The sequence below is a fragment of the Muscardinus avellanarius genome, assembly GCF_963383645.1.
Source record: "Muscardinus avellanarius genome assembly, chromosome: 1".
In the NCBI taxonomy this organism is placed as follows: Eukaryota; Metazoa; Chordata; class Mammalia; order Rodentia; family Gliridae; genus Muscardinus; species Muscardinus avellanarius.
This window is the reverse complement of record NC_137786.1, coordinates 227,199,681-227,225,334: the sequence shown is the minus strand read 5'-3', so window position 1 is coordinate 227,225,334 and position 25,654 is coordinate 227,199,681. Positions and strand designations below refer to the sequence as shown.

Sequence of the window (25,654 nt, the reverse complement as noted above, 5' to 3'; positions counted from 1 at the left end):
GCCTCGGCTAACTTAGTGAGGCCCTTTGCAATTCAGTAAGACCCTATTTCAAAATAAAGGGGAAAAAACAGGGCTGGGCATTAGCTCGGAGGTAGGATGCCCCTGGGTTCCATCCCAGTACCACACACACATACAAAAAAAAAAAAAAAAAAACTTTGGACAAATGAGCCAATTTGATTCTCAGAGCAAGTCTCTCAGGTGGGGAAATAGGCAGAGAGAGGTTAGGAATTTGCTTAAGATTATACAGCTAGAAAAAGAGAGAGCTGGGATTTGAACCGGTATTGTTTTGTTCCAGAGCCCACATCCTTAACCACTTCACCTCGTGGGATTGGAAATCAACATACTGATTTCTGCTTCTGACCATGCCAAGGGTGTAAGGCAGAGGACCGTGATGATCCCGGGTGGTCCCCCAAGTGCCTCTGGATGCCGTGTTCAACCAGCCATGAGCCACTTTCTTATGTACTGTATTTATAAGAATATGACCATCCTGCATACTTAGTTTGTAATCTGCCTTTCCCACCGGCCCTACGTTACATGTACACACACGGCTATCATATATTATGTGCCTCTTTTCTTTTGGTGGTGGTACTGAGGATTAAACCAAGGGACACTTTACCTCGGAGCTACCTCTTATCACCCCCAGGCCTATTTAAAAAGGATTAAAAAAAAACCCAGTGCTCCTACCACATACTATGTGCTCGCTGCCGCAGCCAAACTATGCCAGCTTGGAGACTACACGGGGTCCCTGACTCCAAAGACAAAAATAAGGAGGAAGGCTGGGCGTGCTGGTGCACACTTGGAATCCCAGCACTCGGGAGGCCGAGATGGGAGGATCGTGGTTCGCAGCCAGCCTCGGCTACTTAGTGAGGCCCTTTGCAACTCAGTGAGACCCTGTCTCAAAAAAAAAAAAAAAAAAAAAAAGAATAAAAAATAGGGCTGGGGGGTGTAGTTTGGAGGTAGAATGCCCCTGGATTCCATTCCCAGTACCGCGAAAACAAAAACAAAAAGCAGAAACAGGTCCAGCGCCAGCTCAGAGGATGTCGGCGATAATTATATCGGATTCTCTCTGTGCGCGAGTGTTGAGGGACTCCAGGCCTGCGCTACGTGACTAGAGAATGGCTGCCGCCAGCCAGTTCTTCCTCAGACCCTGTTCTAGGCACTTTATAAAAATCAGTTCACGCAGGGCGTGGCGGCGCACGCTCGTCATCCCAGCATTCGGGAGTCTGAGACGGTAGGATCGTGGTTTGAGAACAACCTCAGCTGCTTAGTGAGGCTCTTTGCAAGTCAGAGAGACCCTGTTTCAAAATAAAGAATAAAAAATAGGGCTGAAGATGTAGCTCGGAGGTAGAACGCCCCTGGGTTCCATCCCCAGTGCCGCAAACAAAGGAAGAGCTCCTCCTGCGCAGGGCGGGGCTCCCTGGAGGCGTCTGCCCCACAGCCCTCCAATGGGGGGGGGGGGTTCAGCCACAAGCTGCCCCAGGCCTCCCCCCAGATGACTCCATCACTATCTAAATTCCCTCGTTTTGATCCTGAAGTCAGAGAGACCAGCCAGTTGGAAAGGGAAAGTCGACAGCCCCAAGACCATGTACTTGAGGGAAAGGAGCCCTGAGCAGGAGGGTGCTGGACTTTTGTAACTGTTTTTTTTTAAAATTCACTTGAGCAGGGCATGGTGGTGAATACTTGTGTGTGATACCAATACTCGGGAGGCTGAGACAGGAGGATCGCAAGTTTGAGGTCAAGCTCAGCAAATTAGGGAGGTCCTCAACAACATATTTGAGACCCTGTTCAAAGACAAAATAGGAAGCCAGGCGTGGTGGTGCACACTTGTAATCCTGGTATTTGGGAGGCAGAGACAGGAAGATCACGGTTAGGTTTGCGGACAGCCTCAGCTACTTAGGGAGGCCCTTCGCAACTCAATGAGACCCTGTTTCAGAAAATAAAAAGACTAAAATATAGGACTGGGGGTGTAGCTCGGAGGTAAAATGCCTCTGGATTCCATCCCCAGTACCGCAAAAATAAAAATAAAAATAAGGCCGGGTGTGGTGGTGCACGCTTGTAATCCCCGCGCTTGGGAGGCGGAGACAGGAGGATCGCGCAGGTTCGAAGCCAGCCGCGCTGACTTAAGAGTGTTTCCAAACTTAAAAAAAAAAGCATAAAAATAGATCTGGGAGTGTAGCCTGGAGGTAGAAGGGTTTCCAGGAACCCCAGTACTACCAAAATAAATAAATAAATAAATAAATAAATAAATAAAATAATAATAATAAATAAATAAACAAGAAGCCAGGAATGGTGGTGCATGCTTGTGATTCAAGCCCCTGGGAGGTTGAGACAGGAGGATCACAGGTTTGTAGCCAGCTTCTGCAATTTAGCAAGGCCCTCCACAACTTAGTAAGATCCTGTTTCCAAATAAGAAATAAAATCATGCTGGGGGTATAACTTGGAGGTAGAATGCCCCTGGGTTCAACCCCCGTACCACACACACACACACACACACACACACACACACACACACACACATACACACATAACCAGCTCTAGTGACTAGATCAATCTTTCCCCGTGGTGTCCACACCCAGGAAGGGGCCGCTTCTGTCCCCTGGGGGCCCTAGGGAAAGCCCGCACTTTGGTGTGTGATATAATTTTACAAGACTTTTCTTTGTCATGTAGAAAAGAAAACTAGAGAAAACTACACACCTGCGATCCTTCTGTCTCAGCTTCCCCAGGACTGGGATTACAGACCTGCACCACCATGGCCGGCTGCACCTCACTGACAGATGGCAAAGGCTCAGGAGGCTCAGGCCCAAAGGCCGGCAGCCACCCAGGGCCTTTTAAAACGTTGTCGACCAGGTCACCATACGCATCTACTATGCGTGCCTGGATTTTAACCTCGACCTCCAAGTCCAGGCAGAAGCAGAGGCCCATTCCTAGTTGCTGCTGCGAGCAAGCAAGCAAGATCAGATCAACGCCACGCGATAGGCTCTGGGGTATGTTTGATTTCTGGAACTCACCCCACCTTGCCCGAGAAAGCGAGAGCATGCGAGCCACGTTCTCCTGAAAGCTGAGAAATGAGTCTGCTGTGGCCTGCGTTCAATTCCATTAACATTTGCTGAACTTGCTCGGCGTGCTGGGAGCTGGGGCGGTGTTTGGGCGGTAAGTGTCGGTGGAATGATCCGGAGAGTAGGGGAGGCGCCATCTCCCCCAGGCACCAGTTCACCTGTGTCACAGCACAGGGACTTTGGGGACAGACAAAAACAGCCGTCTGAACCATCTCTGCCCATCATAAGCTGTGTGACGTTGGGAAAGTCACTAAGCCCTGCTCTAATCCAGCACTGGACACTACATATGGACCACACAGGATCCCTGTGAAGAGTGCATGGGTAGTAGGCAGAAAGTGCCTGGGACTTGGTATAGGGCAGCGGCTACTGTTATTGTTCCCCGTGCTGAGGCTCTGCCTCCTTTCTGCAGCTCAGCCCTTAGAGGATGTCAGCGGGCAGCCGCCCATGGACTAGGCGTTCATTCTAGGCATCCGGATAGTTCTGGGTCTTCGCCTCTGCAAAGGGACAAGCCCAGTTTCTGCAAAGCTGCACTCTTTCCTCCTCCCTCCCCCACCTTTCTTCGGAACCTCACCAGGGCAGCCTCTCAGTCTCTCACAACTTGGCTCCTGGCTCTTCTGGCTCTGCTAGCATGGCCGCGGCTCCCAGGGAGGCGGTGTGGGCTGCAGTTGCCATGACAACAGAAGTGTCTCTAAAAGAAGAGGCTCCGTCTTGGCCTCACGACTTGCTCAGGATGGACCTTCTTTGCAGCTACCAAATGGTAAGGTGAGGCACCACCACACAGGGGGCCGCGAGCACCTCCACAAAATCCCATAAAAGGGATCTGGTTCCAAGAGAGACCCACAGGACAGAAACACTGGCCTTTCGTGGGCCCCATCTTCCTGATTTCTCATGAGAATGCAGACTGCCGAGAGGGAGGGGAAGATGCCCAGGTCCTTCCTCTAGAGTTCCATGCACAGGGAGGTCTTGGATGGAGCCCTAACATCTGGTTGGGGGGAAATCATCTACCAGGTTTTAGGCAGCAGAAGGAGCTCTGGCCTGGAATCAAACCCCTGTGGGTTCAAAACACAGCTTCCTCCTTTACGTGATGTGACCTTGAGCATGTCTCTTCAGACACCCGCCCGTCTTATCTCCATCAGCTCATGGGTAGAGAAACCCCACAGGACTGATATGAGAGCACAAGAAAACCCAGCTCCCATTCCTCCATGAGCACCCAAGAAGATCTTGTTGAATCAATAAATACAAATCGCAGAGTATGTGATGGGTGTTTGTGCCCACATATGTATGGTAGGCGGAAAAAGCAGATTACACACTAAATTTACAGATGACGATATCTTTGTAAATATAGTGCATGAAAAGTCGCTGCTGATACCTCAATAAAATTCAAGATTTTTTACTCCCAAACTTTGCTTTTAAGTATATATCCTAGGTAATTTTTTTTTTTTTTTTGCACTGGGGATTGAATCCAGGGGCATTCTACCGCTGAACTACACCCCCAGCTCTTTTCATTTATTTTTAATTTTTGAAACAGGGTCCCGCTAAGTAGCTGAGGGTTTCGCTAAGTTGCAGAGGCTGGCCTCCGAGCTGCAATCCTCCTGTCTCTGACAGCGGTGATCCTCCTGTCTCTGCCATGTATGTGTTTTCATTACCATGGAAACATGGAAGGCAAGGATGCTCGTGCCACACTCTGCAGTGTGGTCTCTGGGTGGGGAAGGATGAGGAACCAATTCAACTTTCTGCATGATTTTTCTTCTTATTAATTATTTCCTTGCTAGAGCTGAGCAAATACAGTGAAAATGTAAATATTTCTTAAATTTGGAGGGTTTGGTTTGGGTGCCTGGGATTTTTTTAAATGGCTACAGTACATCTCATAGGATGTCCTGAAGATTCTATAACAACAGCTATCTTCTAAGGTAGCATGATTAGGTTTCTTTTTTTTTCTAACTCTTTTTTTTTGTCTTTCTATATTTTCTAAGTTCTATAACATTTTATTCTACACAATTTTAGTGATCAAAATAAAAAATAATTTTTAGCCAGACAGGGTATGCCTGTAATCCCAGCACTTGGGAGGCTGAGATGGGAGCTCAAGTCCAGTCTCGGCAATTTACCTACACTCTCAGCAACTCAGCAAGACCCTGTTTCCAAATAAAAAGTAAAATGGGGCTGGGGGTATAGCTTGGAGGTAGAATGCCCTGGGATTCGATCCCCAGCACCACACACACATACACACGAAAAAGAATAATTTTATAAATGAAAACATAAATGAAAAGAGATTTGATAATTGTCCGAGTGGTATGGAGGTGCCGGGCCAGCGATCCCGTGCTCTTCTGTGGGTGGGAGGCCGTGGGGCTCTGGGCTCAATTTTACAGATGAAGAACTTGAGGATTCAAGAGCTCGAGGAACTTTCTGGAATACTAGCGCTCCTAAGAGGCACAGCAAAGATCTGAGCCCAAACCAAGGTTCTCCTGAGCTCCCTTAATCATAAGCACTCGATCACGTCAGGGTGAAGGTAAGCATACACAAATCCCAGTTACCCATCTTGCAGATGGAAGTCTCTAGAACTCCCCTCACTTCCCCCAGAGTTTCTGGAGTCAATGCCCAGGGCCAGGCCCCGCTTTTCTGAGAGAGCTGGAGGTGTGAGAGCCCCTGGCTGCCTTCTGCCCCGTGTCCAGCCAGGAGGTCCAGGCATCAAAATCTGACTTTCAGCGTGTCCATGGGTGGCGGCTGTGCAGAGCCTTGAATGCTGCACCCCCAAGAAACCCAGAGGAGAGCGGGGCCTGCTCTGACCAGGCGGGTGGCCAGTGCGCCCAGGAAGTTATCACAGCAGAGGTGACCTTTGGGCCAGGGTCTGACCTTGTCACTGAGCAAGGGGAGCAGAGGCACATTGACCAAGGACTTCCTCTGTGACCCGTATTCGTTATAATCTACGCGGAAGTGCTGTCAGGAACCCCATTTTACTGACAAAGCAGCTCAGAGAAATTAAGTTACCAGCCCAAGCTCCTGCCGCTTGGAGTCCACGCAGCCGGGATTCGAATCCAAATTTGTTCCCTGGATTCGGGTATGTCTCATTCCACTGCAGCAGGCGGCCTCAACCAGCGAGCTGGGGTAGGAGGAGGGTGTGCTGGGCAGAGGGCGTGGCGTGCACCCAGGCCTGGAGGCAGGACGGAGCCTAGCGTGTCAGCCCGGAGACGCAAGAGACTAAACTCGAGAATAAAATCCCCCCGAGCTGGGTTTCGCAGGCTGGGAGAAGGGGAGGCTGAAGCTGCTGGGCCGAGCGTGATTTCCCAGGGGCCTGCCCCCACCCACTGGCTCTCGGGGGGCCCTGCCTCTCGTCTCCCAGAGTGAATGAAGCCTGAGTGTGGGCCAAGCATGAAAACTGTCCTTCCTCGGGGTAGGAGGGAGACCTCTCTGAGGTGACCTAAAATCTCTAAGAGAAAGTCACCTTGCAATCGGGTGTCCAGAAGCCCCATAAGTCACGGCTTCTTTCCTTGAGAGGAAGGGCTGCTTTTCCAAACAGCAGGAATATAGATGGGGCTAGAACCAAAGTGCACCCCGGGGCATCTGGGACCAGCCCCAGGTTCACCGGGCGCGGCTCCTGTGCCCATCAGCTTCACACTCCGACACCCCTCCTGACCACCCCCCACCTTCTCTCTTTCAATAAACCCAGGTTTCAAGAGGAGCTGGGGAAGGCATGGAGGACATCCCGCCCCAGGCTTCGTGGCCACTGTGTGTTGATAAGAGCTGGGGCCACAGTGGCCAATGGCCGCGTGGATCCGTATGGTTCAGGGTCCAGCTGGAACCAGGGGTTCAACATAAACGACATAAACATGGTTCCCCGGCGAAGGAAGCGTCTAATGTTCCTCGTGCACTTACTATGCACAGCACACGTTCTCTTACTAATTTCTGTAAGAAGCCTGTGAAAATGTTCTTCAGAATGAGGAAACTGAAGCTTGGCATCTTGAAACAAGCCCCCCAAGGTCACGGTCACTGAGAATTGGACCCTGGATTTAACTTCTGGCCTGTCTATCTCCAAACTCATACTCTTAGCTGCCGGGCCATCTGATTGTCCCGAGCCCTCCTCTGCAAGTCGCACCTCAGGCGCCTCCAAGGCCGCTCAGAGTCCTCCCGGTTCTCACTTCTCTGAACTCTTGGCTAGGGAGTCGCCACGCCTGCCTTTCTTCATCGATTCCTTACTCTCTGCTAGCTCCGTGACAGGCCCTTGGCTGCGAACTTGCAATCCTCCTGTCTCAGCCACAAGCATGCCCCACCATGCCCGCCCGGCTTGGGAGAGAATCATTTTAACTTCGAAGAGCAGAGGACAAATGGGAGGGGCCTTACGGGATGAGTAGGAGCTCGCCAGGATGAGAATGTCATGGAGAGAAGTGAGTATCCAGGCCTTTGACCAGCGACCTGCACTAACATGTATCTTCCTAGAGGCTGAGGGCCAAGGAGCTGCGATCATGCAGGGCGGTGACTACTGCAGTCTATGTACCCTGCACACCGCATACATTTGTCCCCATCAGCAGCCTGGCATCATGGGATCCCTCATACTTACTTATTTTTGTGGTACTGGGTATTAAACCCAGGGGCATTCTACCTCTAAGCTACACCCCCAGCCCTAATTTTTATTCTTTATTTTGGAAAAGGGTCTTTCTAAGTTATGGAGGGCCTCACTAAGTATCTGAAGCAGGCCACTAACCTATTTCAGCCATCTGAGCCTCCCATCTCAGCCTCCCAAGTATTGGGATTACAAGTACACACCACCATGCCTGGTTCCCCAGGCTTCTTGCAAAGGCACTGAGGCCCTGACTTTAAAGCCAGGAATGCATCGTCTCTTGACCCCAGAATGTCCTTGGCGAATGCTCTTCCCCATGGTGCGCAGTCTACGGACCTTCAGCCTGGGGCCAGGAGAGACCTGGAAGGACCAGTGGTCAGTGCCAGTGTTTGATGAAAACTTGGAGACTTTTGAAGAGGGCTGAGGGGAGCACCCCAGGCTCTGGCAACCGGCACTCACTGTTCTGGGGTGCAGACCTGGCTCAGCCAGCTCGCCTACTCATATCCAATCTATTCCTCTGGCTGATGACTCTCTTTCCAAACTCTGGAGCTCTGGGGAGCAGAGAAACCAGCTCCAGAGAGTTAAAAATGGGTGGGCTTTGCAGTAAGACAAGTGTGGGTCAAGTACCTCTCTTAGAGCCAGACGTGGAGGCGCACGCTTGTAATCCCAGCATTCAGGAGGCTGAAACAGGAGGATCGCGGTTCACAGACAGCCTCAGCTGCTACTTAGTGAGGCCCTTTGCAAGTCAGTGAGACCCTGTTTCAAAATAAAGAATAAAAAATAGGGCTGGGGTGTAGCTAGGAGGTACAATGGCCCTGGGTTCCATCCCCAGTACCACAAAAATAAGAAAGAAAGAAAGAAAGAAAGAAAGAAAGAAAGAAAGAAAGAAAGAAAGAAAGAGAAAAGAAAGGAAAAAAAAAGAAAAAATAAACAAAACCCGCCCCTCTCTTTTGCAAAGGTACTGGGGATGGAACCCAGGACCATTGTACCTCCCAACTACACTCCCAGCTCTATTTTTCAGTTTCTTTATTTTTGAAATAGGGTGTCACTGAGTTATGAAGGGCCTTGCTAAGTAGCCGAGGCTGTCCTCGAACCGTGGTCCTCTGGTCTCAGCCTCCCGAATGAATGCTGGGATTACAAGCGTGCGCCACCACGCCCGTACCTCTTTTTTTTTTTTTTTTTTTTTTAATGTGTGTGGTATTGGAGATTGAATCCAGGAATATCCTATCTGAGCTACACCTCCAGCCCTATTTTATTTTATTTTGAAACTGGGTTCACATTGCTGAGGGTCTTACTAAGTTGCTGAGGCTGGCCTCAAACCTGAAATCATTCTTTCTCAGCCTCCCAAGGACTGGGACTACAGGTGTGCACCACCATACTTTTCTGTATTTCTGTGCCTCTTTGAGCATCGGTGGCCTTTGTCAACATACCCAGTGCTATCATATCAACCCCCAGGGGTGCTAGGAGGCCTCACTCAGTAGCCACTCTGGGGACACGCTCACACACCCCCTTGGCTGCCAAGCTGAAGCCCCAGGGCCTCCCAGACTGAAGGTGTTTCCCTAACTCTGTGGGTGGCAAGACTAGACCTGAACTCCTACAAGGCCAATTACAGCCTTTACTTATTCCCCGTGGAAAACCATACATTTTGCTACAAAATCCTGAACGTGTTTGATTACAGTGGCTGACAGCCCCCCACCCCAGATGTTACAGAATGCACAATAACTGTATCCCCGTTGCCTTTTTAAATCCAAACCTCTCTCCATTCTGCCTTGCCCCCGGCCAACAGATTCCTGAAAGACTGTGGGCCCGAAATAGCTCCCGGTGTCTCCCTTGGAGGAGAACCCAGAATGAGTATTTCTCCACTAAAATGGGAAGCCAGAACCGGACATGGCGGCACACGCCTGTAATCCCAGTACTTGGGAGGTCGAGACAGTAGGATCACAGGTTCGAGGCCAGTCTTGACAACTTAGTGAGGCCCTCAGTAACTTAGCAAGACCTGTTTAAAAAAAGAAATAAACCAGGTGCGATGGGACATGTGTGTAATCCCAGTACTTGGGAGGCTGGGACAGAAGGATGAGACAGAAGGATCACAGGTTGGAAGACAGCCTCAGCAAGTAGTGAGACTGTTTCAAAATAAAAATAAAATAGGACTGGGGTATAACTGGGAGGTATAATGCACCTGGATTTAATCCCCAGTACCAAAAAATAATAATATAAAATAGCTCTGAGGTGTAGCTCAGTGACAGAATGCTTCTGACTTCATCCATAGCACCACCTCTCCACCCCCACCACCCCACACACAGAAGGCAGAGGTCGAAATGATGTTTTTACAAGCCAAAGGATCACCAAGGACAGCCAGGAGGCCATCAGAAGCTAGAAGGAGGCAGGGAACAGAAGCTTCCTCATGGCCTTGAGAAGGAGCCAGTCTTGCAGACGCCTCCATCTTGGACCTCTAGCCTCCAGAACCGTGTGAAAATAAATTTAGTCTGTTCATGCCACCCATCTGTGACGCTTTGTTATGGCATCCCTAGGGAAGGAGATTACCCACATCTCCACACGTACAAGCAACAGAAGTTGCTTCCAGAGACAGGAGCCGGGGAAAGCCCAGAGAAGCTTCTAGAGAATTCTGGGAGGGAGGAGAGGAACGAGGAAGATGGAGAGAGGTGCCATCCTTCACTTCCGTATGCCTGTGGAGTCTATAAGTCCAAAAGTACTTTGCAGGGCTCCGTTTTGAGGCCATATTGAGGTGGCTAAGACTGAGACAACCTGCAAGGGTGCCGGTGAATAAGAGTTCTCCACAGACGTCTGCGGGGAGCTGCAGGGTCTATCACAGCACACGGGCCCAGGGGCTGACCTCTGGGTTGTACTCGGTGTACCTCAGAGAGGTTAGGAACCTGCCCAAATTCTCAGAGGAAGTGAGAGTCGACACTAGTCTCACGTGATTCACAGCCACGGGACAGATACTGATCAAAACCCACCCGGTGGCCATCAGCACGCCCACACTGGTGCTGAGGACACTAAATGCCCCCGACACTCCGAGACTTAAAAACTCCCTGCTTCAAAAATGAAAGACTGCCCGCTGCGCAGTCTTTCATTTTTCTCTCTTTGCATTTTTCTCTCTTGGCATTCCTTTTAATGTGGTCGTTACAACGTTTTCACGGTAAGGATGACTAATGTTTACATCACGTCTACATTTTCATCTAGAGTTGGGTGGGAGTCATGTGAGTTGGTCGTACTGAGGACCCCTTTCCAGGGCCTCAGTTTCTCCACGGTCCCAGGGTGGGTCTGACTGCAGGAGTCGAGGGCTCGCTCCCACTCAGTACTACGATTTCAGACTGCGCTCCCCCCCACCCACAACATAGGCCTCTAATGTCCCCACCACCTCTGCCCATACACTGCTTCTACCAACTGGTGACATATTCTTCATAGCAGGCTTGGTCCCGAAGACGATTTAAAATATAAGATTCAGGCCGGGCGTGGTGGCGCACGCTTATAATCCCCGCGCTTGGGAGGCGGAGACAGGAGGATCGCGCTGGTTCAGAGCCAGCCTCGCTGGCTTAAGAGACTCTGTTTCCGCATAAAAATGTTAAAAAATAGGTCTGGGAGTGTATCCCATGGGAGTGTATACCGGAGGTAGAAGGGCTTCCAGGAACCCCAGTACCACCAAAAATAAAAAGTAAAAATAAAAAAAGAAAATAAAGAAAATATAAGATTCAGCCAGGCGTGGTGGCGCACACTTGTAATCCCCAGGCTTGGGAGGTGGAGACAGGAGGATCACGCAGGTTTAGGAGACCCTGTTTCCAAATAAAAAAAATATAAAAATAGGTCCGGGAGTGTAACCCGGAGGTAGAAGGGTTTCCAGGAACCCCAGTACCACCAAATAAATAAATAAATAAATAAATAAATAAATAAATAAATAAATAAAAAATATAAGATTCAATAGCATTAAATTGCCCAGTAAGCAAATTATGCTTTTCCATTTCTTCAGTCCTTCAGAAAATCTCAGTGTGGTGCTACTTAGTTTTAATTTCTAATACGTGTGTGTGTGTGTGTGTGTGTGTGTGTGTGTGTGTGTGTTACTGGGGATTAAGCCCAGGGGCATTTTACCTCTGAACTAGAACTCCAACTCTCTTTTATTTTTTATTTTGAGACAGGGTCTTACTATGTTGCAGAGACTGGTCTCAAACCTGCAATCCTCCTGTTTCAGCCTACCGAGCACTGAGATTATAGGCATGTGTCACCACACCTGGCTAAAACCTAACAGTTTTTAACAGAGAGATGGCTCCCACAGGCTTGGACAGGTAGGCTCTGTTCTGACATTTTCGTTTTCCTTGTTTTATTTGTATATATAAATATAGCCAACTCACTGATGTAATATCGGTTTGAGTCATGAGGTAATAATAGGGGATTTCTAGATTTAAATAAATTTACTTAGATTTAATATAGGAGTTTATGTAAAAAGTATATTTGTTATGTAATTGTGTCTGCAGAAAGGGAAAATCAGATCACATCTTCCTGAACTTAAAACTCTCCAATGAAGCCGGGCGTGGTGGCGCACGCTTGTAATCCCCGCGCTTGGGAGGCGGAGACAGGAGGATCGCGCAGGTTCGAAGCCAGCCGCGTGCACTGGCTTAGGAGACCCTGTTTCCAAATAAAAATGTAAAATAAATAGGTCTGGGAGTGTAGCCCGGAGGTAGAAGGGCTTCCAGGAACCCCAGTACCACCAAAAAAAAAAACAAACTCTCCAATGAGCCGGGTATGGTGGCGCACACTTGTAATCCCAGCATTCGGGAGGCTGAGACTGGAGGGCTGCAGTTCATGGACAGCCTCAGCGACTTAGCTAGGCCCTTTGCAACTCGGTGAGACCCTGTTTCAAAAATACAAAGAATAAAAAATAGGACTGGGGGTGTGGCTCGGAGGTACAATGCCCCTGGAATAAATCCCCACTACCACAAAAAATAATAATAAAAAAAAATAAAACCCTCCAATGGCTGGGTGTCATGGCACACACTTATAATCCCAGGACTTGGGAAGTTGAGACAGGAGGATCACAGGTTCAAGGACAGCCTCAAGAACTTAGTGAGACTCTCAACAACCTAGTAAAACCCTGTTTCAAAACAAAAAATAAAAAGGGCTTGGGGTGTGTCTGGGTACTACAAAAAAGAAAGAGAAAGAAAGAAAATCGGAGAAATTGCTCTAGGTTAAAAGAGAATAATGAGACATGATAACTAAATGCAGCATTAAACAGAATTTCTTTTGTTTAAAGGGTATTATTGGAATGATTGGCAAACTCTGAACAAAGTCTATAGACTACCTAATAGTAGTGAACTGATGTGCATGTCTTGACTTTGTAAGTATGCTGTGGTTTTGTAAGAAGATGTCCTAGTTTCTTTTTTTTTTCCTTTTCTTTTTTTCCCCTGTACTGGGTATTAAACCTAGGTGCATTCTACTCCTAAGCTACACCCCCGGCCCTATTTTTTATTCTTTATTTTGAAATGGTCTTACTAAGTTTCAGAGGGTCTCACTAAGTAGCTGAGGCTGACTGTGAACCTGCGATCCTCCTGTCTCAGCCTCCCAGGTACTGGGATTACAAGTGTACACCACCACACCTGGGTGAAAATGTTCTTATTTTATTTTATTTATTATTATTATTATTATTATTATTATTATTATTATTATTATTATTATTAGTGGTACTGGGGTTCCTGGAAGCCCTTCTACCTCCGGGCTACACTCCCAGACCTATTTTATTTTTGGAAACAGGGTCTCTTAAACCAGCACGATTGGCTTTGAACCCTTGCGATCCTCCTGTCTCTGCCTCCCAAGTGCAGGGATTACAAGCGTGCGCCACCACGCCCGGCAAAATGTTCTTATTTTAAAAATAAAACACAGGCGGGCACGGTGGCATACGCCTGTAGTCCCGGTTTCTTGGGTGGCTGAGGCAGGAGGGTCACTTGAGCTCACCAGTTTAAGTCCAACCTGGGCAACATAACAAAACTGAGAATCTGTCTCAACAACAAAAACAAAAGCTGGGGTTGCACATCCGTAATCCCAGTGCTTGGGCGGCTGAGACGAGAGGATTGAGGGTTCAAGGCCAGCCTCAGCAACTTAGTGAGACCCTGTTTCAAAATAAAAATAATAAAGTAAAATAAAATAGGGCTGGGGGTGTATGTAGCTCAGAGGTAAAATGTCCCTGGGTCATTCCTCAGTACCATAAAACAACAACAACAACAACAACAACAACAGCTACAAGAAAAAACCAAAACACATTGAAATATTTAGGAGAAAGGAACCTTATGTCTACAACCTGGTTCAGGAAAAAAAGTAACAGGTAACAGAAAAAGAAACATTAAAAGAAAATAATAAAGCAAACAGAGAGAGCGTAGCAGCTGGGAGCCAGAGTGAGCTGCATCAGGAAATTACTCGTATTAATCCCACGACTTCTCAGTAAGTCTGAAATTATATTGAAATAAAGTCCCACTGAGACCCTCAGCCTTTTCTTTTGACAGAAGGGAGGAGCTGACTGGCAGCTCGCTGGGGTTTCCTCCAGCTGAGATACGGTGAGATTTCTACAATTCCGTCTGAGCCAGCCAGCACATTTCTCCAAGAAGCTTAATTCACCTGGAGAGTGGTTAGTTCCTGGGCGAGAAGGGAAGGGCCTCTGCAATCCAGCTGTGCAGCCCACCTCTGCCCGCCCCCAGGAGCCCCTCCCGGAAGAGGTGAACACCCTAACACCCGAGCGAAGCTAGGCTGACATGCAGATAAAATCCTCTCTGCTAAATCCAGTGAGAAGGGGTGGCTGGCGCTGGGTGTCCCGGCACAACCCTGTATTCCCAGTCCTTGGGTGGTTGAGACAGGAGAAAGGCAGATTCCAGACCAGCCTGAGCAACTTAGCGAGACCCCTTGTTTCAAAATAAAAAAAAAAATGAAATAGAGGTAGGGGTGTAGCTCGGAGATAGAACACTCCTGGGTTCAATTCCCAGGACCACCACACACACACACACACACACACACACACACACACACACACAAAGGGGGGGGGGGGATCTGGGCGTGGTGGCGCACACTTGAAATCCCAGCATTTGGGAGGCTGAAACAGGAGGATCGCGGTTCATGGACAGCCTCAGCTACTTAGTGAGGCCCTCTGCAACTCAGTGAGACCCTGTTTCAAAATAAAGAATAAAAAATAGGGCGGGGGGTGTAGCTCGGAGGTAGATTGGCCCTGGGTTCCATCCCCAGTATGGCAAAAAAAGAAAGAAAGAAAGAAAAGAAAAGAGAAAAAGAAAGAAAAAGAACGAGAGAGAGAAAGAAAGAAAGGAAACCAAAGAAGTAGTTGGTAGGATGGGTCCGTGGCCCTGGCCCCAGGTCCGTGGGCGGCTGGCAGCCTTGCTCTAGCTCTCTGGGCTCAGTTCACTCCTCTGTAAAACGGGCAGAGCCGAGTTCCGCTTTGTCTCTGCCTCTGACTTCTGGGTTGAAAGTGGGGTGCTCGGATGGGTCCCCTCCAGCTCTGAGACCCCTTTCACAGCCAGCTTCCCCACGCAGATTCCCTGTTGGCACCACCCAGAGCCCCAGCCGGGCCTGGCTCCTGATGGAGGTCAGGGGTGGCCTGGACCTAATAAGCCCCCACCCCTGATGCGTGCTGGAGGCCCAGGGGCACCGTCCTTGGCAAACGAAAGCTCGGGGTCACTTGCCCGCGGTGAGACCCTGTCCAAAATCTCCCCAGAACTGGGGCCCTAGTCCTGCAGCCTCTCTTGAGCGCCATTGTGAATTCGCAGGAGCCTGCAACGAGCGGGCAGAAACCTGGGGTTTTCTCTTCTCCCGCCGCCGCCCCGGCCCCAGCTCAGCAGAATTGTGGCCGCGGGGCTCTCCCAGCTCCCCACAAAGCCCAGTGCTTCTTTCTCCCAGTCCGTCAGAGCCAGCATCTCCAGGAGCCCCAACCCAGCCCTGGACGATGGAGATTGCTGTACAGCTGGGGAAACTCCGAGTGACCCCTCGGCCGGGAAGCGGTAGGGCCCCTAGGTTCCATCCTCAGACTCACTAAATAAATAAATAAATAAATAAATAAATAAATCACCTTGGTGAGCTGGAGGATTTTTTTTTTTTCAGCACTAGGGATTAAACCCAGGGGCATTCTACCCTATTTTATTTTTATTTGAAAACAGGGTCTCACTCAGTTGATGAGAGCCTTCCTACTTGCTGAGACTGTCCTCGAACCTGTGATCCTTCTGTCTCAGCCTCCCAAGTACTGGGTATACAATCATGTGCCACCACACTCAGCGTGAGCTGAGAGATTCTATCTCTAATGTGCGCGCACAGAAATAACCCTGGGATTCTGCAGAGCTGGAGCTGGGAACCCAAGCCTGCCCGACCCACTGTGGTTCCCACTGGGTTCCCACTGTGCCCACCAAGGGCAAGTTTCCCTAGGCTGGGTCTTTGCTTCTCATAGCCAGCTGTCCTGCTCCACACCTGACAAGCCCCCAGGATTATACTTACAAGCTCAAATATTTAGGGGCAGCATCCTTAAAGGCTCATTTTACCTGTTTTTCCAGGGAAGAAACTAGGGCCAGAGAAAGGGAGACACTTGCCCAGGATGACCTTGCTAGTCTGGGGGCCCTCTCTAACGTTCGGGCTTCCCAGGGAAATTCAGGGGCTTCCAGGGTGCCTGATCTGGGGTCCTCCAACCCCAGAATGTCCCCAGGCACCAGAACAGGCAGCTTTCCGGGGGGGCCCAGTACTATAGTGGGTGGGGCAGGGTGGGGAGGCAGAGTGCCCTTTGTCCTGTCTCTGGATACACATCTGAAGGTTTATGTGGACGTTCATATGGCGTGTACAATATCACATAAGGTAGGTGATGGGCAGGTGATGCCCTCTATTTCCATCTCAACCATTCTGGTTGCTTAGAGAGAAGCCTCTCACAAAGCAAATGGTTAATGCCTTGCTGATACCCACCACCTTCCCTTTCCAGCAAAGGGGCATTATCTAGAACAGAGGCCCGCAGGGCCAGGGAGGCTGCTGCTGAGCATGGGTGGCACTGCCAGGCCGGGGAAGGAGGTGGGACTGGGGACAGGAGTCTGCTCCTTGCAGGCCCACTCCTGAGTAGCTGCTTTGCTGTCTGTGGTCCAGGCTGTGGGAGAATGGCTGATACCCGGGTGGTCTTCCAACCAGGCAGTTCTTGCAGACCCTCCTGTAAGAACCTCCTGTCCTGCGACCTCAGTGGGCCACCTGCTTATTCCTACTTGTCCCAGGAAGAAGTGTGGTTCCTCAGCCTCAGAATCCAGCAGCTGGGCCCAGAGGAATTCCTCAAGTTTCCTATCAGGAAATGGGGCTGGCGAGGTCATTAAAGATAGCCACACTAGAGCTGGGCGTGGTGGCGCACGCGTGTAATCCCAGCATTTGGGAGGTTGAGACAGGAGGATCTTGGTTCGTGGACAGCCTCAGCTACTTAGTGAGGCCCTTTGCAACTCAGTGAGAGCCTGTTTCAAAATAAAGAATAAAAAACAGAGCTGAAGGTGTATCTCGGAGGTAGAATGCCCCTGGGTTCCATCCCCAGTACTGAAAAAAAAAAAAAAAAAAAAGCAAAGAAAAAGAAAGGAAAGAAAAGAAGAAGGAAGGAAGGAAAAAAGAAAGAAAGAAAAAGAAAAAAAGAAAGACAGAATGATAGATAGCCTGCCTGGAGTGAGGGCCTCTCCGTATTCCTCCACATCTGGCTAAATGAGCCAGCCCCGACGCCCCAGGATGGCCACTGCCGAAACAGCCATGCTAACTGTATTCATCATTCGTTGTTCTGCAGCCAGACGGCCACCGTAAGCTGAAAAGACGCAGCAGCTTGTCCTGTAGTTGATATGTCTGGGAGATACAGTCTTGCGGGCAGAAGGAATAGGAAAAGAAATTAGAATAGAAAATAAATGTGTGTGTTTCGTCCCATCACGTGGAGGAGCCCTCTGGGTGAAGAGTCCCCTGCAGAGGGCTGGGTTAGCATCACTCAGTGCTGAGGTTGGGAGTGGAGGAGCCCAGCGGAGGGCACGAGCCGTCCACAGGTGCACACCGCGCCTGCTGGCTGCCCAGGAGGGCTGCTGCTTATAGGTTAGCAAGACGGCCGTCGAAACCGACCCCAGCTCAGTCTGCTGAAACGGACAGTTCCAGCTTGGAATAACCCGTCACGTGGAATGGTCCAACTGTTTTCTCCTTCATAAGTAGCTTTTAGCGACGGGGAAGGTTGGAATTTAGAAAACCGAGAGGATTAAATAAACAAAGCCTCTGACATTTGCAATAAGTGTAAGTCGGGTCGAGTTGTGTGTTGGCGCAGGAAGTCCTGTGTTTGTGGTGTTTCCGAACATGCAGCCGTTAGAGCGTCTCACGAATGTGATGCAGGAATCGACTTCGATTCGGATTGTAAGTTTAAAACTTGAGGGAATTTGACAATGCCTGTAAACACCGTTTGAATATTTAAGAGAACCGAACAGTCACTTTGTTTTATATATATATATGGAATTAAATTTTAGGGCATTCTACTTCTGAGCTATACCCTCAGCCCTTTTTATTTTTAATTTTGCAACAGGGTCTTGCTAAATTGCTGAGGTTGGCCTTGAACTTGCAACACTCCTGTACCAGCCCCCCAGGTACTGGGATTACAGACATGTGCCACCACGCCCGGCTAATAGTCACTTCATTTATGTTAGGTTTTTAGGTCTCAACACATTGTCTAGAAATCCTTGGGATTTCTTTCTTTCTTTCCTTTCTTTTCCTTTTTCCTTCCTTCCTTCCTTCCTTCCTTCCTTTCTTTTTTGCAGTGTGAAGATGGAATCCAAAACCTCTCTTATTCTCCTACTACTGAGCTCACCGCTAGCCCTATAAATCATATTTTCTTATAAATTATAAAACAAAGGTCTGGGGGCATAGGTCAGTGAGTACTTCTTTAGCATGCGTGAAGGCCTGGGTTCAATCTCTAGGACTGCCAAAAGGAAAAAAAAAAAAGAAAGAGAGAAGAAAATGTATAAAGTAATTTTGAATATCAAAGGCAGTGCTCTCCAATATAAATAAAATGCGAACTATATGTATAATTTAAATTGTTCAATGCCGGGCATGGTGGCACATGATTGTAATCCCGGTACTTGGGAGGCTGAGACAGTAGGGTCACAGGTTCTCCACAAGTCTCAGCTACTTGTGAGGCCCTCCACAACTTCGTGAGACTCTGTTTTAAAATAAAGGATAAATTAGGAGTATAGCTCTAAGGCAGAATGCCCCTGGATTCCATCCCCAGTACCACACACACACACACACACACACACACACACACACACACACACACTAGAAGCCATATTTTTATTTATTTTTTTTTATTTTATTTTTTTGGTGGTACTGGGGTTCCTGGAAGCCCTTCTACCTCCGGGCTACACTCCCCAGACCTATTTTTACATTTTTATTTGGAAACAGGGTCTCCTAAGCCAGCGCGCGTGGCTGGCTTCGAACCTGCGCGATCCTCCTGTCTCCGCCTCCCAAGCGCGGGGATGACAAGCGTGCGCCACCACGCCCGGCCAGACCTATTTTTTAACTTTATGTGGAAACAGGGTCTCTTAAGCCAGCGAGGCTGGCTCCGAACCAGCGCGATCCTCCTGTCTCCGCCTCCCAAGCGCGGGGATCACAAGCGTGCGCCACCACGCCCGGCTTAGAAGCCATATTTAAAGTAAAAAGGAATAAGTAAATTTAATTCTAATAATAGAATTTATTTAATACTACATATCTAAAATCTTATTATTTCAAAATGTAACTTAGAGCCGGGCGTGGTGGCGCCCACTTGCAATCCCAGCATTTGGGAGGCTGAGACAGGAGGATTGCAGGTTCGCAGCCAGCCTCGGCTACTTAGTGAGGCCCTGTTTCAAATTAAAGAATACAAAATACAAAACAGAGCTGGAGGCACAGCTCACAAATGGAATGCTCCTGAGTTCAATCCCTAGTACCGCAAAAAAAAAAAAATAATAATAATCAAAATAATTTAGAAACAGATTTTCTTTCTTTTCTTTTATCTTCTTTTTTTCTTTCTTTTTTTACGGTATTAGGGATTTAATCGACGGGCTTTCTACCTCTGAGTCTCCCTCCTTGTCCTATTTTATTTTTTATTTTGAAACAAGGTCTCACTAAGTTGCTGAGGCTGGCCTTAAACCTGTGATCCTCCTGTCTTGGCCTCCCAAATAATGGACAAACAATTTATTAATGAGCTGTATCACACCTTTTTGTTTTCCTTTTTTCTTTTTTGAGGTACTTGATAGTGAACTCAATGTCTCATACTTGCTAGGCAAGCACTCTACCACTGAACTACATCCCTAGTATTTTACTTTTTTTTTTTTTTTTTTTGAGACAGAGTCTCTCTAATTTGCTGAAGCTGACCTAGAATTTTCCATCCTCCTGCCTAAACCTCCCAAGCATCTGGGATTACAGGTTAAATCCTGTTGTTGTTGTTTTTTAAAATACGTCTTCAGAACTACTCCCTGGCCCCGGTCCTGGGGATTGAGCCCGGGGGCTCTCTACCACTGAGCTACCCCGCCCCAACTCTTTTTATTTTTATTTTTATTTTTTTATTTTGAGACCAGTTCGCACTAAATTGTCCAAACTGGCCTTGAAATGGCAATCCTCTTGTTTCAGCCTCTCAGGTTGCCGGGATTACAAGTGTGGGCCATTTGGCTCTCCCGTAATGACCACATTTTAAACGCGTGTTTCTAGAGGTTTCCTTGTTGCACACATGGATCTAAGGGAATTCACTAGCTATATACCAGGGGTATTATTTTAAAAACTTACTCTGTTCACCTTGATTGGCTCAGTATCAAAGGCCCCTTAAAAGTCACTGTTAAAAATGATGTGGCTTAGCCGGGCGCGGTGGTGCACGCTTGTAATCCCCGTGCTTGGGAGGCTGAGACAGGGGGATCGCATGGGTTCGAAGCCAGCCTCAGCTACTTAGTGAGGCTCTCAGCAACTTAGTGAGACCCTGTTTCCAAATAAAATATAAAATAGGTCTGGGAGTACAGCCCAGAGGTAGAAAGCCTCTGGGTTCTACCCCCAGTACCACCAAGAAAAAAAGAAATTATGTGGCTTATAGGTAAGTGATATGGCATGTTGAATTTATGAGTTAAGGGAAAAATTATTCTTACATTTTTAAATTAAAGATATTCTTTTGCTCTTTCCCTCTTTCTTCTTCCTTTCTTTCTCTCTTTCTTTCTTTTTTTCTTTTTTCTTTTCTTTTCTTTTCTTTTCTTTTCTTTCTTTTCATGCCGGGGATGAGACTTACTTTCTCCCTTTCTGTCTCTCTCTGTCTCTTTCTTTCTTAAAGATATTCTTTTGCTCTTTCCCTCTTTCCCCCTTTCTTTCTTTCTTTCTTTCTTTCTTTCTTTCTTTCTTTCTTTCTTTCTTTCTTTCTCATGCCGGGGATGAGACTTTCTTTCTCCCTTCTGTCTCTGTCTCTTTCTTTCTTAAAGATATTCTTTTGCTCTTTCCCTCTTTCCCCCTTTCTTTCTTTCTTTCTTTCTTTCTTTCTTTCTTTCTTTCTTTCTTTCTTTCTTTCTTTCTTTCTTTCTTTCTTTCTCATGCCGGGGATGAGACTTTCTTTCTCCCTTCTGTCTCTGTCTTTTTCTTTCTTAAAGATATTCTTTTGCTCTTTCCCTCTTTCTCTTTCTTTCCTCTTTTCATGCTGGGGATAGAACTCTTTCTTTCTTTCTCTCTCCCTTTCTCTCCCTCCTTCCTTCTTTCTTTCTCGCTGTGCTGGGGATGGAATCCAGGGTCTTGCGCGTGCTCGCCAGGCACTCTACCACTGACTCCGCTCCCAGCCCCAAACATTGTTGTAATTAAATTAAGCACACACTGCCTTTTCAGGACACAAAAACAGCTCTTGAGAACCTTACCAAGCACAGAATAAATAAAATCAGAGCCACGGGCCTCTGCCCTGCTCTGCCAGGAGGGCCTGGATCCGTGTGGCCGCGAGAGAGTGTCAGATCTGAGGGGCCCTTAGGGATTGCTGCCTAAAACAGTCCCGTTCCATCACAGAGGGAACAGGTCCAGAGAAGAAAATCAGGACAGCCACGTGGCGGATCGGAGGCAGAACTGGGGCCAAACCTCAGGTCTCTTGTGCCGCCGCCGCCCTCCCTAGTCAAGAACTTCTAGTTCATTCTCTCTGGCCCACTCCCCCCTAGCTGGCTGATAAAAAAAAAACAAAAACAAAAACAAAAACAGAACAAAACAAAACAAAAATCCCAGGCACAAAGTTGGAGGGTCCTGGACCTAGGTCTCCAGGAAGCCCCAACAGCAAGTCAAAGGACCTGGCTCTCGTCTCACTCTCTAAGCCCTGGTTTACCCATTGTTATAAAGGCCCTGGCAGTGGCCAGCCCAGAACCCAGCCACCTGGGCAAAGAAAGTGCTGTGTGAGGCCCTGGGGCCGGGGAGGGGTGGGAGAGGGGCTCTGCCAGCGCCCAGGAGGGCCGCCTCTGCGGGGTCTAGCAGGCTGCGGTCCCCAGGGCCCAGCCAGGCAGCCCACTCCGGCTTGAGATGCAGCTCTAGCGTCCAAGGTCCTGGAGCTCCTCAAGACCCTTCTTTCTTCCCTCTAGCCCACCATTTTTTTCCTGTCCTTTTCTTTTTCTCCTCAGAAACCCTAATCCCTTTCCCCCAACATGGCTGGCGTAACACGGACCTCCCAGGAGCAGATGAGGGTCAGTGTGGAGACAGAGGCGTGCTCAGACAGGCCTGAGGGCGGCTCGGCCCCCTTCACGTCGCTCTGAAGCAGGGACATGAGGCTGCCTCGGGGAGAGCAGTCGATTTTCCTTCTGCCTGGGAACCCTTCTGACGGCCATGTTTCTCAGCAGGAGGACCTAGGCCATGGATGACCCTGACCAAGTTTCACAAAGCAGCACCGAAGGCCAGTAAATCACCGCGGGGAAGTTCTTCCCCGTCAGAGCCTCCGGCCCTTCTGAGGAGTCCAGAAGAAAAATGACAAGTCGGGGTCTGGGCGTCTTTATCACCGCCCCGTCCCCTTCTTTAACAAGGAGCGTGGGCCTTGGCTTCGGGCTCCAGGGCCCTGACACGCTTTCAATTTTTGGCTAGAATGTAACAGAAATTGTGGGGTTTTTTTTTTTCTGCTGTTGTTTTCTGATTTGTTTGGTTTTCTGGTCCTGGGAGTCGAACCCAGGGATGCCTTATCACTGAGCTACATCCCCAACCCCTTTTTGAGAGAGGATCTTGATAAATCATCCGGGCTGGCCTCTGACCTGTGATCCTCCGGCCTCAGCCTCCCCAAGTCGCTAGAAATCGGGTGTGTGCCGCCACTTAATTTTACACTTTCCTTTACCTTGTATTTATGGCAGATGACGTGGGCTTTCCACTTAAAACAGTGACATACAGTTTCCTTTTAAAGCCAGACTTGCATTAGTAACAGAAAAGGAGGAGACTGAACATCAACGCTGTTTCAAGAAAAATGAAGGAGCCCAGGGTGCCAGGGATATGATGGGTGGGGCAGGGGTCATCAGGGTAAGACAAACACAGAAAAATGGGGAGCCCATTCTAGGGGCCCCTTCCCTTGACACCCCCAGCTCTCCCAGGCCCCCGAGGGCCCATTTCCCTTCAGGCTTGTTCCCTCCAGCCCCCCGGGAGGCTGTGGGAAGAGTGTGCTTAGGTCCCCTGGAGGCAGCCACAGACCTCACCCTGAACCATGGCCGGGCCTCCTCTGGGGAGGTGGCGGCTCTGGTGGAGAAGTACAAGGAAGCCTGGCATGTCATGGGCTCTCAGCCCAGCCGAGGCCCCAGATAAGAACAGAAAGAAGAGACCCCCTGAGCTCCCTGCACGCTCCCAGGCCCCCAGCCAGCTTGTTGCCCCTGCCCGACCAGGCCCTGAGCCTCCCTCCCACGAACTAAAAGCATCTGCCTACCACGGGACCTGCTCCCCACACTCAGAGCTCCGACTCCATGCTGGCCCGCCACCCTGAGTGAGACACGCCAGCGGCGCAGGCCTCCGCACCTCAGCCCTGCCCAGCTCTGCCCGTGTGGACTCTGTAGGCACCTGGTGAGCACAGCCCTGGCCCAGGTGGTGGGGGAGGGTGCCAGCACTTGGGGCAGCTCAGAATGCCGGGGGGTGGTCCTCCAGCGCCATCCTGCTCTTTTCTGCCTAAGCTACCCCACAGGTTGTACAGAAGCCACTAGCGCCTGGCTGTCGGGAGCGCCTCTGTCCTCACGGTTCTGGTAAACAACCTAGTAAACCCTGGGTCTTAGCTTCGGCGTTGCAAAGATGACTACCAGGTTCCTTCCTGGGAGATGGCAAAAAAATAAGGAAGGGGGTCCCCAAGCCTATGGGCTAAGGGGTGTGCCCCCTTGCACAGACCCCAGAGCCCACTGCTAAGATATGAAACATTGTCTCGCTCCCAGGAGGCCTCTTAGGTCAGGAGCACTGCCAGCCGGAGGCCTGGCACCTCTAGTGGGTTCCCGTGGCCATCACAGCAGGGCCTCCTGGCGCCCCGGAGTAGGCTTAGCTAAAAGCTCCCAGAATGATAGTCACAAGGAAATAATCAGATAGGGCCCAAGAGGGTAGGACCAGGTCCTCCAAAAAAGCAGCTACCTACCTGAGAGCGCTGCCGTCAGCAGTCCAGCCATCCCGATGAAGAGCCACATGTCTGCAGCTGTCTCTGACCACTTCGTGTGCCGGCCGGTGGGACGCGCCATGCCGGGCAGGGCCGGGCCCGGGGTGGACACTGTGCCCGTCGCCTGCGCGGCCCTCTCTGCCACTCTCTCCTACAGGCAGGCGACCAAACCAGCTGCAGTCTCTCACACCTCCCCGTTCTGCTTGTGGTTTTGGTCTCCAGGAAGCTAGGCTGGTATTGCAGGGGCTGGTGGGGGAGCCCCAACTGCCTGCCGTAAGCCCACCAGACCCACCTGAACCCGGAGAGTCACAGAGTGCCACGCAGACACATACACAGCTTGAACTGCCCCAGGGTCTTCGCGGGAAGGAGAGGGGCCGGGAAGGGTCCGTGCCTCATTCATCCCTGGTAGGCATCAGGAGTCGCGGGCACAGACCTCCGCTGAATCCATGCCGGCTGGCAGGGTGAGTGATCACCCACTCTGGCCCATGCCACGGAATCCAGCTCCCATGGATTCAGCCTCAAGGTTGACCTGGTCCTTGGGGGCCAATGGTGGCTGGGAAGCAGGAGTGTGTGGTCACGATGCTAAGTCAATCATAGATTAACCAAGAAAGATAAAGATTGCAAAGACCTTCTGAGAGAAGACCTTCCCCCACTGCCCTCTGCAGAGAGGAGAGCCCAGGCCGAGCTGGGATCTGCCCCCTGCGACGAGCAGAAGGACCCAGCTCCCCCACCTCGGGGTACAGGCTGGGATGCCTCGGTGGGAGTGGGGCATGGGAGCTGGGCTGGGGAGGGGGCAGAGTTCAACAGGCAGCAATCCGGCAGGCCTGTGGGCCAAAGGAACAGCAGGAGAAAAGGGCTCAAGGAAGGAGGCCGGGAGCTGTCCAGGAAATGTTGGGTTGACCAGAGACAGCAGCTGACAGATGCCCTAAGGACCAGGGCAGGGAAATGTGTCTGATTCACTCCATACTCTCTATGGAGTATGTAGTAGGTGCTGAATAAACGTTCAGTGAATGAGTAAAGGTGAAGATAATTTAGCTGTCCAAGCAGAACCCTGGGGCCCAGAAAGCCCAGCCCAGCTCTGTCCCACGCCATCTTAGGGCAACCTCTTTGACCTTCCACTTCCTGCGTCTTTGCTCGTCTTCATTTCTCCACCTGTGGAACGGTGAGGAGTTCTCCTCCACTGGATCCCGGCTGAGGGATCTTTTGACCTGGAGGATTTGGGAGCCGCCCAGGACTGCCCCTTGGGGAGTGGGGGCTGGGTGGCCCCGCAGAGCCTGCCCTCTAGTGGAGAGTCGCTGGCAGCACAGGCTGGCGCAGCGCAGGTCGAGCTCCTGGATTCATTTCCCACAAGGAGCCTGCAGTTCACGAACACAGGAGACAGACCACAGGCCAGGTGGAGGTGAACGAGGGCCTCGCAAGGTCTCCTGGGCCTGAGAGAGG

At 49.8% G+C, this 25,654-nt stretch overlaps 1 protein-coding gene across 1 annotated transcript in view; it reads right to left on the bottom strand.

Annotated features, from left to right (window-relative positions):
* CD6 (CD6 molecule) overlaps positions 1-24,245 on the bottom strand; it is a gene marked incomplete at both ends in the record, with an annotated part of 45,849 nt that extends 21,604 nt beyond the window's left edge. Inside the window, one exon of the mRNA XM_080700949.1 lies at positions 24,197-24,245. Coding sequence (XP_080557075.1) covers positions 24,197-24,245 — 49 coding nt within the window. The remainder of the gene's footprint in view (positions 1-24,196) is intronic.
* Between the last annotated feature and the right edge of the window lie 1,409 nt (positions 24,246-25,654).